The 17,448-nt window shown below is 44.2% G+C and overlaps 1 protein-coding gene across 3 annotated transcripts; it reads left to right on the top strand.

Moving 5' to 3' along the window:
- Window positions 1-452: 452 nt before the first annotated feature.
- LOC131137911 (calcium-independent phospholipase A2-gamma-like) lies at window positions 453-17,435 on the top strand. 3 transcript variants are annotated; one of them, XM_058086328.1, is made up of 10 exons: window positions 453-622; window positions 924-1,831; window positions 2,835-2,984; window positions 3,758-3,909; window positions 4,509-4,603; window positions 6,877-7,048; window positions 7,943-8,000; window positions 8,085-8,279; window positions 11,492-11,687; window positions 12,918-17,435. In XM_058086328.1, the coding sequence occupies exons 2-10, from the start codon at window positions 1,121-1,123 to the stop codon at window positions 13,184-13,186; spliced, it is 1,998 nt and encodes a 665-aa protein (XP_057942311.1). In that variant the 5' UTR covers window positions 453-622; window positions 924-1,120; the 3' UTR covers window positions 13,187-17,435. The 3 variants fall into 3 exon arrangements, with proteins under 3 accessions (XP_057942311.1, XP_057942309.1, XP_057942310.1); XM_058086326.1 differs by having other exon boundaries at window positions 758-1,831; window positions 12,918-17,433; XM_058086327.1 differs by having other exon boundaries at window positions 758-1,831; window positions 4,509-4,555; window positions 12,918-17,433.
- The last annotated feature ends 13 nt before the right edge of the window (window positions 17,436-17,448 follow it).

The raw sequence follows: 17,448 nt of genomic DNA on the forward strand, positions 1-17,448 counted from the left end.
AGAATGAATGAGTCAATTTGATCAAGCATTACACATTTGATTTAATCCAGCCATATTTCAATAATGTAATCTTTTTTTATCTTGTCTTAATTCTAGTCCCGGATTTGTTTCATTAAAAAAAACAACTCCTAAAGATTCCTTGCGTCGTTTTTTTCTCCTATTTTTGCACATCTTTTTATAGTGTTTTTGTACTTCATCATTCAAATGTAAGCATATTTACACACAATCATGTATTTGTCATGCATTTTCCCGTTCAATGCTGCCATTTTGTTTCGTATGTTATTTGTATTTGTTGGTGCTTTCATACTGTAAATATATTCGCTTTGACCTAAATACTGAAGTAGCTTCTTATTGTTTCCGTGTTTTCACCCAATCAACACGTCCCATTTTAGGGGTCAAATGACAAACAACCAATAGAATGCAGTCAGTTCGTGTCACGTGATTGTTGTTTTTCTCCTTCGCCGTACGTCATTGGCAGTATGGGCGATATATGGAAACCAACTTGAGCTCTGCGCGTTGTTCCACGTTGCCATCATTTACTAAGTTGTATCCTCGAATGGCGGGTCGAGAAGATGATTTAAAAGCTTTCTTCTCATCTTGACGGGACGGTTTTGAAGCTGCGGTATGGTTTCATGTTGTTTCGTTTAGCCTGTGTGGGGTAGCTAGCCCGTTAGCTGGCTGCAGAATGCCACCATTTTCATCTTGTCATTGTCATCACTTGTGATTAGTTTTCATCTGTTTTCCCACTTTCCATTAGCTGTTGATCATCTCCAGCTTCATGGAAAGGAGTGTAGGCCTATAGTTTCCTTGGATGGAAAGGACTCTGACACCTTAAAGGATGAGTCACAAATGGTGTACCTGGGTTAAACTAAACAGAACGTTTCATTCATGCAAATCAGAATGCTCCCCATTTATCTTCTCAGGTACCTTCCACCGCTCAATCATCGTGCAACATCCTCATTGCGGCAAGACCGTCTCCCTCAACCAGAAACACATCTTCCGAGCTAGAAAGGCACGGCTATGCAAGGCTTACCAACTTAGACAGAAACCCGGGCTCCACACCAGCGGCTTGTTTTTGAACACTTCAGCGTCGCGTTGGTCTGCAGGCCTCAGCCAACACATGTCACGGGTGAGGAACACGCTGGACACAGTTTCTCGAGTTGTGACGCAAAACGACCTGCTCTCCAAGATCGCCAGACTCAAACCCCACAATGCTGGGCCAAGTGTGGAAAAAACACCCACTGCTGTTTCTGCTACTCCCAAGCATGTGGCTAGCCCACCTTCTAGTCTGGCATCGTCCTCTTCACAGCCTCGAAACGGCACAGAAGTGAAAGAGCAAAGCCTGAGGCATGTCGCTCCTGCTGTCAGAGCAGAGGAGCCGAGACAGTCATCCAATGAGAAAGCACTTTTCCACCCCGGCAACTATTCAGTCAACCTGGATGAAACCTACAACTACTTAGCCCATCATATTAATTCCTACTTCAGTACAAAAACTCGGGACCATGTCGATGAATCCGCTGCATCCCCGCATCAAGAATTAAATGACCTCTTACGTAATAAATCACCTCCTCATCCTCCTGCTGCTCCCGCATCCCCCAAGAAAGGCTTGGGCCACTACCTGTCATACTCCTCTCCCACCGTGCAAGCTTTTGTGGGCAGCTACATTGCCCCCTTGGTGCCAAGGTTCAGGACAGGGGAGTCCAAAAGTGCCACAGATGAAGCCAACAAGCTTGAGGATGAAGCGGCAGTGAAGCAGGTGGAGGTCGGCGTCAGCAAAGAGCTCAAGGCGGCAGAGGAGAAGGCCAAGAAACTTCTGCTCCAAAGGGAAAAGGTAGGTCAGCAAAAATGTGGGAATAAAACAGAACATGTGCTGTATAGAAATACTGCTTTATACAGAGGTGCGCAATAATTATTAGGGCAAATATAAAAAATTATTTCTAATATCACAAATACTTCAACTTGCTGATATAGTTCATCTTCAAACAGCTCAAATAATGCATGAGGCTAAAAATAAGCAATTAGCTAAAACTGTCATCCAATACTTCTCTACAAGAGAGGAGAAATATGATCTCAGGGAAGAAGTACATTTGAAACACTTCTATGCTAGGACTACGTTATGCTAGCCATAGCATTTCAGTATGTGGAATCAAACTATGGAATGGATTGAGTAAGGAAATCAAACAATGCACAACGATGAGCCAATTCAAGAAACAATACAAGCAGTTGATGTTTGCTAAATCCAAGGATGAAGAGTCTTGAACCAGTCATGATGTGCTATATATATCACTATATTGACACGCACTATGGTACACATTATGGCATTGGATGCTCATATCACCCAGTACTTCCGTACGGGACAAAAAAATTAAAAAACATTTTTTTAAATAAAAAAAAATATTTTTTTCATTAAAAAAATTAACTTAAATTATATTATGAAAGCAGGAAGTGAACAAATGTAAGAGTTAGTGATTGTAAAAGTACCAGATGGAGGGGTAGGATTTAATAAGCTTTGCTTCTTCCTACTCCTTTTGGACATGTGGAACTGGGAACTGATTATGGGATGCCCATTCCTAACCCATAGGGTTCAATATGATGTCGGTCCACCTTTTGCAGCTATTATGGCTTCAACTCTTCATGGAAGGCTGTCCACAAGGTTGAAGAGTGTTTATAGGAATTTTTGACCACTTTGTCTACACTCCAATTCATCCCAAAGGTGTTCTATCTGGTCAGGCCAGTCAAGTTCATATCAGTTCCTATCAGGATGTCCTTATCACCCGGGTGCTATTCACGTATTACTTTTGTATTTGTCTTATTGATGATTTCCCACTGTCCAGATCATTGCCAGGGTGAGCGTGGACAATCGAACCCGGGCTCTGGTGCAAGCGCTTCACAGGGCCACGGACGTGAGGGTCTACGTCAGCAGAGTGGAGGACCTCAGCTACCATCTCCTGGAGTTTCCTGAGACTTGTGGCGTTGCTGTCAAGGTGAGTGATCTACTCGCAACCCTACTTTTTTCTACTTGCATGTAATGGTAATGGTTTGATTTCATTTGAACATGCATCAGATTCCAATTGAGTGCATCCCATAATCAGTTCCCGGTTCCACACGTCCAAAAGGAGTAGGAAGAAGCAAAGCTTATTAAATCCTACCCCTCCATCTGGTACTTTTACAATCCCTAACTCTTACATTTGTTCACTTCCTGCTTTCATAATATAGTTTTAAGTTATATATAAACTATATAAATTTAAACTATAGTTCATAGTTTAAGTTTTTTTGTTTTGTTTTAGTTTAGTTAAGTTTAATTTAGTTTTTTTTATTTTATTTTTTTTGTCACGTACCAAAGTACGAGGTGATATGACCATGTAATGACATAACCTTATTGTTATATTGTTATATTTACATTTATAATATACCATTTCATTGAAACATAAACATAATGAGAATGTGTTTATAAATAGCCCCAAAAATGACCAATAGTTACACTACACACAATATCACCGAAATATAACGGAAGTACTGGGTGATATTCGCATCCAATGCCATAATGTGTACCATAGTGCGTGTCAATATAGTGATATATATAGCACATCATGACTGGTTCAAGACTCTTCATCCTTGGATTTAGCAAACATCAACTGCTTGTATTGTTTCTTGAATTGGCTCATCGTTGTGCATCGTTTGAGGTTCTTACTCAATCCATGTGTTTTTCCAGTTTGACAAGGAAACAGCATACTGAACGTGTTCCTGTGTTCCTCAGGAGAAAGTAATCCCCTGCCTGCTGCGTCTCCAACAAGCAAGTGACCCCGGGCTGAGGGAAGCAGTGAGAGAAGCGCTTGCTTTGGTGGGCTACCATAAGCCAGTTAAAGGCCGAGGCATACGCATCCTGTCCATAGATGGAGGAGGTTTACGGTAAAAATTCAGCATCCTAACACCTCCTTTCAGGAGATGGGACACCAGGATATTGAACCCAAATTCTCTAAGACGTTATTAATCTCAGTGGTCTCCAAAGTGTGGCCCTCTTTCTGGCCTTTTAAATGTGATTTTTGACACATTAGAGCCCTCCACATATGAAAGAACAGCCTTATAGTCTGACAATGACTGTTATTGTGTGAATGCTGAATTGCTGTTATGGTAGTCGGCCACTTTCATCTATTTTTTTGGTCGCTAACTGCTCCTCCATTTCTTCACCAATTCAAACAAAACCAACATCAAAATGTTCAGCTCACTTAGGACGGGTGTGCTACTTATTCAGGTTTTTCAAAATATTCCCACATTTAGTGTAATGTTATATTTTCTGTGAAAAAGTTCCCATTAGAAATGAATTGCCAATTTAAATGGGTAGATTATTTATTTTTTATTTTATTTTTGTCATGTACCGAAGTACGAGGTGATATGACCATACAGTGACATAATGGGTAAGATAGTAACTGTCAATATAGTGATATGTATAGCACATCATATCTATATTAATACATGCGTATAACTTGTGACTTTTCTTGTATTTTCAGGGGACTTCTTGCCCTTCAGACGTTGCACAAATTGGAAACCCTGAGCGGCAAGCCCATTTACAAACTCTTTGATTATATTTGTGGTGTCAGCACAGGTGAGCTGTGGTCCTGTCCCACGGTGTTGTGTCTACATGTATGTTCTGGCACGGCTACTTTTTACATCTTCCCCGTGTTTGGACTGCTCATGATGACGCCTTGTCCACACATGAACCGCATATTTTCCCTCTCCGTTCAGGAAAAAAAATGATGTCCACACAACCTCCACACGTAAAGCTATAACTGCATCGGGAACCACAGTCGTAAGCATTGCAAACCTGTAGGCGGCAGTAGGTCCTAAAATTCTATCCAATCAGAATCATCCTCAATCATCTGGTGACTCGTCACTTCCGCAAACATAAAACACGGCGCCAGATTTGTTCGTGTGGACTGACAAGGAGGCAGAATTACTTCTAAACTTTGTTTTAAGAGTAAAAAAGTCAACCAGACTCAAGAAAATGTCGATTGTGAATCTTGCCAAAGCGAGCCTGCTACTAGGAGGAAGCCCCGGACGTGAAATTGTTATTTAAGCGAAGACTACCGACTTCAAAGTGTTTTTCTACTATTTAAAGTGAAGCAATAAGTGAGCTTTCAAATACAAGCAAGCAAAAAGCGCAGGAAAAATAGGTACAACCATCACAGTCTGTGGTCATCCATATTGTTAAATATAATAGAAATAGAAAGACGTAGAAAGCTCACACGCCGCCATCTTGTGTAGCACAACTTGGCAGCTCAGCGTGCGCAGCGTATAGGCATATATAGTGTTGGAATTTGACCACCTGTTCTTAGGTCAGTGATTCCTGTGGGTGTCGTGTTGGAGGCAAGAGATGACAACGAACTTGTCAGTTATATGGTTTACTCTCAGACCAGTCAGATTACACGGAGCTCCGGGCCCATAAGTCTTCCCCTAACACCTGCAGAGACGTAGGCTTTACTTACAGGTCGGAACAAATGAGTACAGCTAACTGTCCCTGCCCGGCTTTTATTATGCTAAGAAATGTCGGTAGATCTCTGGCGCATCATAGGTTGCCCCCCTTCTTTCCTCGGCCGACGTCTTCTCACCAACGCAGGGCGGGCGGGGTGGAGCGGTGGAGCCAGCTGTTATCGACAGGCCCTGGCTGCCGACATCATGCTCCCCCGTTATCTGTTGTTAGTCAAAATTGTGGATGTGTAGTAGAGCTCCGGAACTGTATGTGCCTGAAAGCGATTATGTGTCCTGTGATTTGCCCAAGGCTACTTGGTTGTACTTGATTAAATGTAGTGCATAGTTATATGAGTGAGACACAAGAAATAGGAGACAAACATACATGGACACAAATAATAGGAGACAAACATATATGAGACACAAAGAATAGGAGACAAACATATATGAGACACAAAGAATAGGAGACAAACATATATGAGACACAAAGAATAGGAGACAAACATATATGAAATCCTTCAATAGGTAGTTTACAGCCGCACAGTAGGGCATTTTAGTGCCTTATCGCGTCCAGAACGTCAGAAACCATCAGTAAAAACGTCGAAAGCGTCGCAAACTAACAAGATGGCGGACTCGCGGCGACAAAAACGTTCGGCCCTTGAGTTTTCTATGTAATGTAGTTCTGTGGTTTCAGATGTAATCGCGTGTGTGACGCCACAGCATACGTTGTCGCATGTAGTGACGTCGTAAGCATTCCAAACCTGTAGGCGGCAGTCGCTTCTAAAATTCTATCCAATCAGAATCATCCTCTGTCATCTGGTGACTCGTCACTTCCGCAAACATAAAACACGGCGCTAGATTTATTTCGTGTGGACTGACAAGAAGGCAGAACTACTTCTAAACTTTGTTTTAGAGTACAAAGTACTCTAAAACAAGACGCAAGAAAATATCGATTCTGTGGTTTCTGATGTAAACACAGGTCGCGTGTGTGACGTCACAGCATACGTTGTCGCATGGAGTGACGCTGGGAAACGTACGTTCCTAAAATCCACACTTTTCGGACGGAGGTTTTGAAAACTTTCGTTTTAAGGGTGGTGTAATCGTGGAAAAAGAACTTAGTTTGATGAGATACCTGCCTACGTGTATGGACAGGGCCTCAGGAGCAGGTTTTGACACTGTAAAAATGACCACCAGAGGGTGCTCCATGTTCAGCTTTGTGTTGCCATGACGCCACCTTATCCAATGACTCTATCCGCCAGATTGGTCTTTAATCACCAACACAATATTGTTGTTTATTCCTCACAGGTCCCTCAGATCTCAATGTGCCCATTTATGGAGGCTTGTTCAGTTCTCCCAGTGGGGATGCACACCAGCGACTGATAGATTTCTCTTTTCACGTCCACATTGCAGGCGCTATCCTGGGGTTCATGCTGGGCGTGTTCCAGATGCCGACCAGCGAGTGCGACGACCTTTACCGCAAGCTGGGCTCGGATGTTTTCAAGCAGAATGTCATTGTTGGCACGGTGAAGATGGGATGGAGCCACGCGTTCTACGACAGCGAAGTCTGGGAGAGCATCCTCAAGTCAGTGCCGCTCCTAATATTGAGGGTGGACAGTGGGGTTAGTCAACTGGGGGCCCACACGCCAAGTACAGCCTGTGAATGATATCAGAGCGGCCCCCGCGAGTGCCATGACAACACTTCTGCCATATAAAGGATGTTCGGGTGGTGTTTTTACCAGCCTAGTCCTGGGTTAAGTCCACCTGAGGCTGATACTATCATCTAATAATAGTGACGGTTGCAGCCCCCGGTCCTTGGGGCCCCCCTAACAACTTAGTGGAATATAGCCTTGTTGCAGGGTGATATCAAATTTGAACTTGAAGCCATCCACTGAGCCTGTTTGACTGCATTAGTCGTGATGTCCTCATTAGGGCTGGGTTAAACGATTATTTCTGTCATCGATTAATCCCTGAAAGTCCCTGATAAGTCCCTGAAAACATAAACCATAAACACAATCATAGTAGACATGATAAGGAAATACGTATAAGACATGGAAAACTTGTTGACATCCTTTTGAATACCCTTTTCAACATTATTAGAGCCCTCTAGACATAAATAACATATTCCCTTATGTCTGCTACATTGGCTAATAGGGCTGTAAAGGTGACTATAGGGGTGTTATTTCATATCTAGAGGGCTTTAATGGTAAACATTATATTTAGAAGGTGGTAGACGTGGTCACTGGCTAACGACCAATTGATCGAAATGAACGGCTCTTTTTACTGAATGAAGCGGAATGATCCTGTTCACTGACATGAACGGTTTTGCCCACCACTAATTCTGAGTGAAGGCGCATCGACATGCAGTTCTTGTGTCGACGTATTTTTTTGTGTCGATGTCATCGATGGCGTCAACACGTCGTCCCAGCCCTAGTCCTCATAGAACGGTATCAAATGTGACGTCCTTCTTCTGTCACAGAGAAAAAATGGGCTCACACCTCCTTGTGGAGACTTCTAGAAACCCGGAATGTCCCAAAGTGAGTGAATCCAGAGTACACAATAATAAAGCTCTACATATTGGCCTTGCATGCTCACTAGGATGTCATCTTCTTGGCCCCTAGGTGGCAGCAGTGAGCACCGTCGTGAACAGGGGCACGCCACTGAAGGCCTACGTGTTCAGAAACTACAACCTGCTGCCAGGGGTACGCTCCCACTACCTGGGGGGCTGCCAACACCGGCTCTGGCAGGCTATCCGTGCCACATCTGCGGCTCCAGGGTATTTCCAGGAATTCCCCTTGGGGAGGGACCTCCATCAGGTAGGAGAGAAGAGACCAATCGTGCTGAAGCGGTCTAAAGCGCTACTTTCAGCCCCATCAAATTATAATAATCCTTCCAATTGCTTTGGCCCGTTTCTTGAGCCGGTGTTGGGTTTGACTTTCAATGAAGTCATTTATCAAATGTTCTGGATGTTGAGGGACTGTCTTGGCTGGCATGTCTCTTCAACATTGCATGGAAGTCGGGAACGGTATCTTTGGATTGGCAGACCAGGGTAGTGGTCCCCCTTTTTAAGAAGGGTGACCGGAGGGTGTGTTCCAACTATTGGGGGATCACACTCCTCAGCCTCCCTGGGGAAGTTTATTCCGTACGACCATTGGTCGAACCTTTACTACAAGAGGTCCAATGCGGTTTTCGTCCTGGTAGTGGAACACTGGACCAACTCTACACCCTCACGAGGGTGCTTGGGCGTGCATGGGAGTTTGCCCAACCGGTCCCCATGTGCTTTGTGGACCTGGGAAAGCATCCTTTGGGGGGTGCTCCGGGAGTACGGGATTGGTGGCGTACAAACAGGGCAGGAGTCTGGTTGGCATTACCGGTAGTAAGTCCAGCCTGTTTCTGGTAAACGTTGGCCTCCGCCAAGGCTGCCCTTTGTCACCCATTCTGTTCACAATTTTCATGGACAGAATTTCTAGGTGCAGCCAAGGTGTTGAGGGAGTCCGGTTCGGGGGCATCTTCGGGCTGCGACCATCAGCGTTTACTGGGACGGTTTGCATCTGAGTGTGAAGCGTCTGGGATGAGACTCAGTACCTCCAAATCAGAGGCCATGGTTCTCAGTCGGAAAAGGGTGGAGTGCTCCCTCCGGGTTGGGAATGAGGTCCTGCCCCAGGTGGAGGAGTTTCAGTATCTCGGGGTCTTGTTCACGAGTGAGGGAAGGTGTGAGCGTGTGGTCGACAGACGGATCGGCATCGTTCTCTGTACCGGACCGTCGTGTTGAAAAGAGAGCTTCCGGGATCCGGGAGGGGCTCAGAGTAGAGCTGCTTCTTCTTCACCTGGAGAGGAGTCAGTTGAGGTGGCTCGGGTATCTAGTCCGGATGCCTCCGGGACGCCTCCCTGGTGAGGTGTTCCGGGCATGCCCAGCCGGGAAAAGGCCTCGGGGCAGGCCTAGGACACGCTGGAGGGATTACGTCTCACAGCTGGCCTGGGAACGCCTTGGAGTTGTCCCGGAGGAGCTGGAGGAGGTGGTCGGGGACCGGGAACTCTGGGCTTTGCTACTGAGACTGCTGCCCCGCAATCTGGACCTGAATAAGCGGAGGAAAATGGATGGATGTTTCAAGAAATTAATATTTGTGTGCTGTTTTTTGAGGACCTACTCCAAAAACACAAATCAAAGATCCTGTGTATGACAGGAAGGTGTGCTGTTTTTGAGGACCTACTCCAACAACACAAATCAGATCCTCTGTATGACAGGAAAGTGTGCTATTTTTGAGGACCTACTCCAAAAACACGAGTCAAACATCTTCTCTATGACAGGAAAGTGCTGTTTTTGAGGACCTACACCTGGAGATAAGAATGACTGTAAGAAATATGGATTTGACCAAGTTTACCCGTTGATGAGTCCTCGTGAAGTAGGACATTGCTACTAGCACATCACCACTATGAGGAGGACATATGGAAGTGAGAAGTATAGGGCAGAGGGAGCCAGCTGCCGTGGCCCAGCAAGGTGCACCGTATTGGGCACACGCTCCATGCCTTGTCGCCATGGAGGTCTCTGGCAGACTGCAGAGTCAACCCACTCACGTACGCATGAGGAGAACATGACAACTTCACAAAGAGATGCCCAAGCGGAGAATGGAAGTAGAGCACAACAGCTTTGTTTTTTTATCTACGTCCTAGTGAGGTAGAACAAGGGCATGGAGGGAGGAAGGGTACGCATGTTCCACATGAAAGCACTCTCAATCCTCCCTTTGCTAAACGACGCAGGCGTGGATGACTTCGGGCGTTTGACAATGCGTGGAACGACGAGGGGGGGCCTTGTTGCCATGGTGGGCCGGGGTCCATGGGAGCGGAATGGGGGCACGGTCCTGTAGCCGCCACCCTTTTAGTGACTTAGTGAGAATTTGTCAGTGCCAGAGAGAGCAAGAATGGCTGTGTGTGGACTCATTTTCAGTGGGTAGTAAGTCAAGCTGTACCCTGACTACTCTTAAGTTATATGCAAGAATTATGTTCGAAAATGGCCCACTTTGATGATGTCATAATTCCCTCATATCACCCGCAGTAAAGCCACACATGCACGAGGAGAACATGCAAACTCCACACAGAGACGGCACACTAACCACTCGTCCGCCGCGCAGCCCCAAATAATGGCCATGTACCCCTAATAATAACAGTGTTAATAAATGAGACATTCCCAATTAGTATGTGTTGGTATTAATATGCAAGCATGTCTTCTGCCGCTCTGCTTTCTTGCTTGCAGCTGTGAAATTAGAATGAAATTGCCCAGGAGATGAACCAACAGACGATGGAAAATGAATAAACAATGTTTATGAAGCCACTGATTAAAACTGTCAGGGTTTAATACTAATTAATCCCAATGGTGTAATTGTGCTGGTGAAGGTGTTTAGTCGTTGCTGAATTGCGCCCTCTTGTGGTGTAGTGAGGAGTAAGGAATTGTGTGCGGCAAATGCGGGCTACATTCCTCCGCTCTGCTGACGTAGACCCTCACGTCCGTGGCCCTGTGAAGCGCTTGCACCAGAGCCCGGGTTCGATTGCCCACGCTCACCCTGGCAATGATCTGGACAGTGGGAAATCATCAATAAGACAAATACAAAAGTAATACGTGAATAGCACCCGGGTGATAAGGACATCCTGATAGGAACTGATGGGTTATCTCCTGGGTTAGGGTTATCCTACTCGGAGGGGCCCCACCACTCCTAGCCCCCTAGCCCGGCCTCTTTAATGAGGACTGGCCCCTGTGTGTTTGATCCTGCTGCCATCTCTGCAGCCCCGCAAGGCTCACGCCTAGTCATTAACCCCCCCCAAGCCCCTTGCCCCCCACATCGCCTGGGATATGGATCCAAAGCAAAAGCACTCCTGGGTGCTTTTTCGATATCAAAGTGGCGCTGACAGGAAGTGTGACCAAAGGCAGAAAGAAGCAGAAGAAAACAATTTCACCGAGTCTGCCGCCACATTGATCTCATTAAAATGTCTCCTTCAAAACCTTCACATGCCCATGAAACCATCTTGTGTGCAGGACGGGGGGCTGCTCATTAACAACCCCACAGCGCTGGCCATCCACGAGTGCAAGTGTGTGTGGCCAAACACCCCCCTGGAGTGTGTGGTCTCGCTGGGTACGGGGCGCTTGGACGCTGCGGGTAAGAACAGCTCCACCTACACCAGCCTCAAGACGAAAATCAACAACGTCATCAGCAGCGCCACCGACACGGAAGGTACTGCTACCACGGGGGGTACAACCTGTGTCCCTCCTTAGGAATCAACTTTGTAGACATTGAATATTGTGGTGGCTAAAGCATGAAAAACTGTTTACCACTCTAAATGCACCTTTAACATTAGAGCACTCTAGACATGACATAGCACCCCTATAGTCACCTTTACACTCCCATTACCCGATATAGTAGACATAGTAAGACACAACATGTTTACCACCTCCTAAATAGACTTAACATTATTAGAGCCCTCTAGACATGACATAACACCCCTATAGTCGCCTTTACACTCCCATTACCCGATATAGTAGACATAGTAAGACACAAAGAACATGTTTACCACCTCCTGAATAGACTTAACATTATTAGAGCCCTCTAGACATGACATAACACCCCTATAGTCACCTTTACACTCATATTCCTCAATATGGTAAACATGAGAAATTAAGAGATACAAAACCTGTTTACCACCTTCTAAATAGACCTTTTAGCATTATTAGAGCCCTCTAGACATGACATAGCACCCCTATAGTCACCTTTACACTCCCATTACCCGATATAGTAGACATAGTAAGACACAAAGAACATGTTTACCACCTCCTAAATAGACTTAACATTATTAGAGCCCTCTAGACATGACATAACACCCCTATAGTCACCTTTACATACCTATTACACAATATAATAGACATAAGAGAAAATAAAACACAAAACGGTTTACCACCCTATGAATAGACTTTAAACTTTATTAGAGCCCTCTAGACATGAAATAACACCCCTATAGTCACCTTTACACCCCTATTACTCAATATAGTAGACATAATAGGAGATAATAAGCCCCAAAGAAATGAAATAACACCCCTATAGTCACCTATTACCCAATATAGTAGACATAATAGGAGATAATAAGCCCCAAAGAAATGAAATAACACCCCTATAGTCACCTATTACCCAATATAGTAGACATAATAGGAGATAATAAGCCCCAAAGAAATGAAATAACACCCCTATAGTCACGTATTACACAATATAGTAGACATAATAGGAGATAATAAGCCCCAAAGAAATGAAATAACACCCCTATAGTCACCTATTACACAATATAGTAGACATAATAAGAGAAAACAAGACCCAAAAAACCTGTTTACCACCTTCTAAATGGACATTTTAACAATATAACGCCCTCTAGCCCTCAAATGAATGCAATATAACCCCCCCCCCCCCCCGCTGCAGAAGTCCACGCCATGCTGGACGGCTTCCTGCCCGCCGACACGTACTTCCGCTTCAACCCCTACGTGAGCGAAGACATCTCCATCGACGACAACCGGCAGGAGAAGCTGAGCCTCGTGCAGGCCCACGGCGTCCGCTACCTGGAGAGGAACGAGGACAAACTGAGGAAGGCGGCCAGCATCCTCACCAGAGAGAAAGGCTCGGGCCAGAGGCTGGCGGAGTGGATCAGGAGCAGGGTGGACTCGTACGGCTCCTTTCCAGATCTAAACTAAACCAGATCATAAATATGAAATTGCTTTTTGGAACAGGAAGTTGGGATGGGCGTCGGCCACCTTTTGTCAGCCTTGCCTCCTGCAGTCTACCACGGCTCCTGATGCTCAGGTCTCATGCGTGCTTCCCAGGGCCCTGTGAGTGTGGCATTGATCGACCGCTGGCTGGAATCTGACACGATGTGTAAATACAATTATTACAGTGTTAGTTATCACCCTTATATAATATATAATAAATGATTGACTGAGTAAAGCCGGCTTAAGGAGCAAGCTAACCTGATGTTGAATTGTTGGAAGGGCCACGGCCTTGCTGGAGTGGAGGAATCTTGGGTGGAAAGCTGGGTTCTTCCACAGGCCTCGGCCTGGGTTTGTTTTACCCGATTGGTTGTTGCAATCGCAACCCTGCTCAAAGTTCAACGTGACATTCAAAACAGTTACTACCCGTCGGGGAATCGCACCACGGTCTTCCACGTGACAGGTGGAGATACTGTCCACTGTACTAATGAGGACTGCTGCGGAGCTGATGTGGTGTCAATCGGCCAAGGGGGAATTCAGAACAGGCTGGTGGTCCATGACCGTTTTTATGGTAGCTGGAGACTTCAACCAGTGAACTCCATCAGTTTTCTGGACTGCTTATCCTCAACATCAACAAACCGTGTTCCCCACGCGTTACCAGCATGAGGACATTCCAGACCAAGATGAGAACACACTGGACCAGGTACACAGCCCCAGACACCCTGCCCCCACTTTTCACCCAGACTGACAAAGTCACATTACCTTTGCAACTGAAATAGCTCAGTTGGCAGAGCGTTAGACTGAAGATCTAAAGGTCCTTGGTTCAATCCCAGGTTTCAGCACAATCCGTATTTACAGTCGGACTTGATCAGTCCTCTTAAAAGCCTGTGGTGTAGTGGTTATCACAGTTGTCTCACACCCAAAAGGTCCCCAGGTGGAAACATGGTCTCAAGTCCTTCTGTTACAAAAAAATCAAGGTGACAAATGGGAATTAAAACTAAGCAGTGATGAGCGGGGTCCGCGCGCAAGTCCGAGGTGCGCAGACGGTTGGGAAATAAAAACAGTGCAACCAGAGGTACGACGCTTATTATTTTCAACCATGAGAGGGCGACACCAGTGCCAAGGTGGGTATGTGCTCACATCCTGTTTGACGGCCCAACTCGCCATGAAAATGTTTGAGACGATCCGCCCATGCATAGGGAAGTAACGGCAGATATACATTTCCACCAGTTGGTGGCGCCATACAGTCTATGGAGAGACCAGAGGTTGACCCAACGTACCAAAAAAAAATGTAAGACATATACATTTCCACCAGTTGGTGGCGCTTTATAGTGTATGTACGCACACAGTCATAGACCAGAGGGTACCCCAAACCACCAGAAAAAAATTGGGGCAGATCCGACCATGTGGGAGGAAGTTACGGTAGATATACATTTCCACCAGTTGGTGGCGCTATACAGTCTATTTACACAGAGAGTCAGACTGGAGGGTGACGGAACTGACCCCAAAAGAAATCTGAGACGATCCGACCATGCATGAGAAAGTTAAGGCAGATATACATTTCCACCAGTTGGTGGCGCTGGTTTTTGAACATGGGTTCTGGAGCGTTGGTGCGTCCTATCACGAGTGATGTCTCCTCCGAAAATCACGCCGATACGTGCAACAGGAGGCGAGGGATAATTATTTTAAAACTTGTAGGTGGCGCTAGTGAGTCAATTTGGCCTGGTTTCAAATGGGGGCCCCACCAGGGCCCTCAGGCCTGGATTATGACCCCCGTATGAGTTTAAGCACATGTGACCTTCTGCAGGCGAATGATGACCCTTTGAGGGTCAATGGTGAGGCCTGAGCATTCGCCGCCAGGCCACGCCCACCACGCCCACCACGTGCACTTTTCCTGCATCATGGTCCATCAACAGGCTGTCAGGCAGTGACCTTGTGACCTTGATGTTCATCTGATGACCAGAAAAGGCCTCATGTAGATCACAACACTTCAGCCTGTTGCCAATAGGTGGCGCTGTGACTAAATCAGGAAGTGACCTATGGGGACCTTCGGGGCGGGGCCATGATCACATGTACCAAGTATGATGAAGATCTGACCACGTGGAGCCAAGTTATTCACGTCTACAGTTACACTTTTTTTTCCTTTATTTGGGCAAATATATGAAATATTACAGTGTATTTCTTACATCAATGAAAATATAACTTTCCATTATTTACATTTGTATTCAACTATCTGATAACAAGCCCAAAAGGAGTAGGCAGAAGCAAAAGCTTATAAATGCCTACCCCTTTTTGCAGGATATAATCATGTTCATGCCACTGTCTTGTTTCCCCTCTTATTATTTTCATTGTAATATTATTATTATTATTATCATTATTATCATTATTGTTATAATCTTTATCATTATTACCATCATTATAATCATCATTAATATTACCATTTTCATCACTGTAGTTAAAAATGTTGTGATTTTTTATTTTTAATTATTATTATTTATTTAATTATTTCTATTTATTTACTTATTTTCTGGATTGCATGTGTCTAATCTTATGCATTAAAAAACAAGAAGTTGAGACCGTGTCTGGACAGGTGACCAACCCAAACATCAGTTTCTTCTTGTTAAACCAGGGGTGGGCAAACTACGGTCCGGGGGCCACATCCGGCCCGCCAAGTGTTTGAATACGGCCCGCCCAATCTTTCCAAAGTATTTCATTTAAAGTCAACATACAAGCTGGCATCATGGCCTGAGCCAACCTTTTGATGGTTGGATCAATTTCGTTGTTTGACATGGTGTGTTGTTTACAAAGTGCTCCTGAAAAAAGAGACACAAGCACATAATAATAATAACAATTTAAATAATAATGATTATATTATTATTATAACTATTATGATTATTATATTTATTATATTAATGCTAATTATTATATTAATTATATATAATATTGTTATATTTGCATATTTTACATAATAATAATATAATTATTATTATTTTAATTTTATTGTAATTATTATAATATTTTATTATTTTTAAAATACTTAAATATAAATATAAAATAATAAATAATAATAGCAGATTGCATGACAATTTTACAGATACAATAATACCAGGTGGACTGTTACGTGTAAAATATATAGTCTGCCCCCCCCCCCCGGAAATGTTGTTATATCAATGCGGCCCGCGAGTCAAAAAGTTTGCCCACCCCTGTGTTAAACCCTACCTGAGGTTTTTAGACGTGTTTATTAGTTTGTGTGCGTCTAGTCTTGGGCATTAGGAAGCAAGGTTTTAGGTCTGTGCTCAAACCAATTTTTGAAGCAATCATGTCTTGCTGTCCATTATTACTATTTTTTGTAAAGTAATAATTAATAATAATTCATGATAATAATAATGATAATCCCTACCTCTATATTTATGCATGTTAGCCTGGGTACCTCTAACAATTTATAGTTATAAAGGTATTAAGGTAATATTCTTACATTTCTCATATCAGTCAATCAGAGATTCCAGCAGTGATGACAAGACAGTAGAATGATCATTATTAAAATATAATTATTAAAATGATATTTATAATCAGACACTTATCTTGTACTGTGTCACATTTCATTGAATTTACAACTAAATTAAATTCAGTAGTGCCACCAATTTTTTTTTTCTCCCCCCAAAATCAACAATATTTTTTTCCTGTGGCTACCGTGTAGCGTAGGCTTTTACCAAAGGTATCAAAACGATTCCAAATAGGAACAATGGTTGGGCGCCAGACAGGGAAAAGATAAACTGACCTGTCAATTAACAAGATAACCTTTGGATTTATTCATCCGGCTAGCCCAGGGGTCAGCAACCCACGGCTCCGGAGCCGCATGTGGCTCTTCAGTGTCTCTGTTGTGGCTCCCTTCGCAATGCTCAAGTATTTTTTTTTTTACACTAGAATGAGGAAAATACGCATCTTTGGAATGAGTTTTGAAAAAAAATCAGACTTTCTGTGAGACCGTATACTAGCAAGAGTACTTGATCAAGTCCACTTTTTCTCTTCTGAACTACTTTGATACCCCAAAATTCCCTCCAAATCTGGCAATCAATCAAAATCTTGGGAGAATCGCAATTTGTTGTGGATTTGAACACGTTGCTACACATTTCTTAAGGTGCCAGGTCTTGAGGTTTCACCAAGATGATCACGCTTTGAGTTGGCTTCCATTACACACAAACACTGTACTTCTACTTGTTGTATTCTGCTCTTAAAACTTGTTAAAATAA

Source organism: Doryrhamphus excisus, chromosome 11 (genome assembly GCF_030265055.1).
Source record: "Doryrhamphus excisus isolate RoL2022-K1 chromosome 11, RoL_Dexc_1.0, whole genome shotgun sequence".
NCBI classification, from domain to species: Eukaryota; Metazoa; Chordata; class Actinopteri; order Syngnathiformes; family Syngnathidae; genus Doryrhamphus; species Doryrhamphus excisus.

Bases quoted from the DNA above. Each gene is read 5' to 3' on its own strand.
- LOC131137911 (XM_058086326.1), top strand. From the start codon at position 839: ATGAGTCACAAATGGTGTACCTGGGTTAAACTAAACAGAACGTTTCAT. The intron at 3,910-4,508 runs GTAAAAATTCAG...TTGTATTTTCAG, and splicing joins ATAGATGGAGGAGGTTTACG to GGGACTTCTTGCCCTTCAGA. The intron at 4,604-6,876 runs GTGAGCTGTGGT...TCCACATTGCAG, and splicing joins TATTTGTGGTGTCAGCACAG to GCGCTATCCTGGGGTTCATG.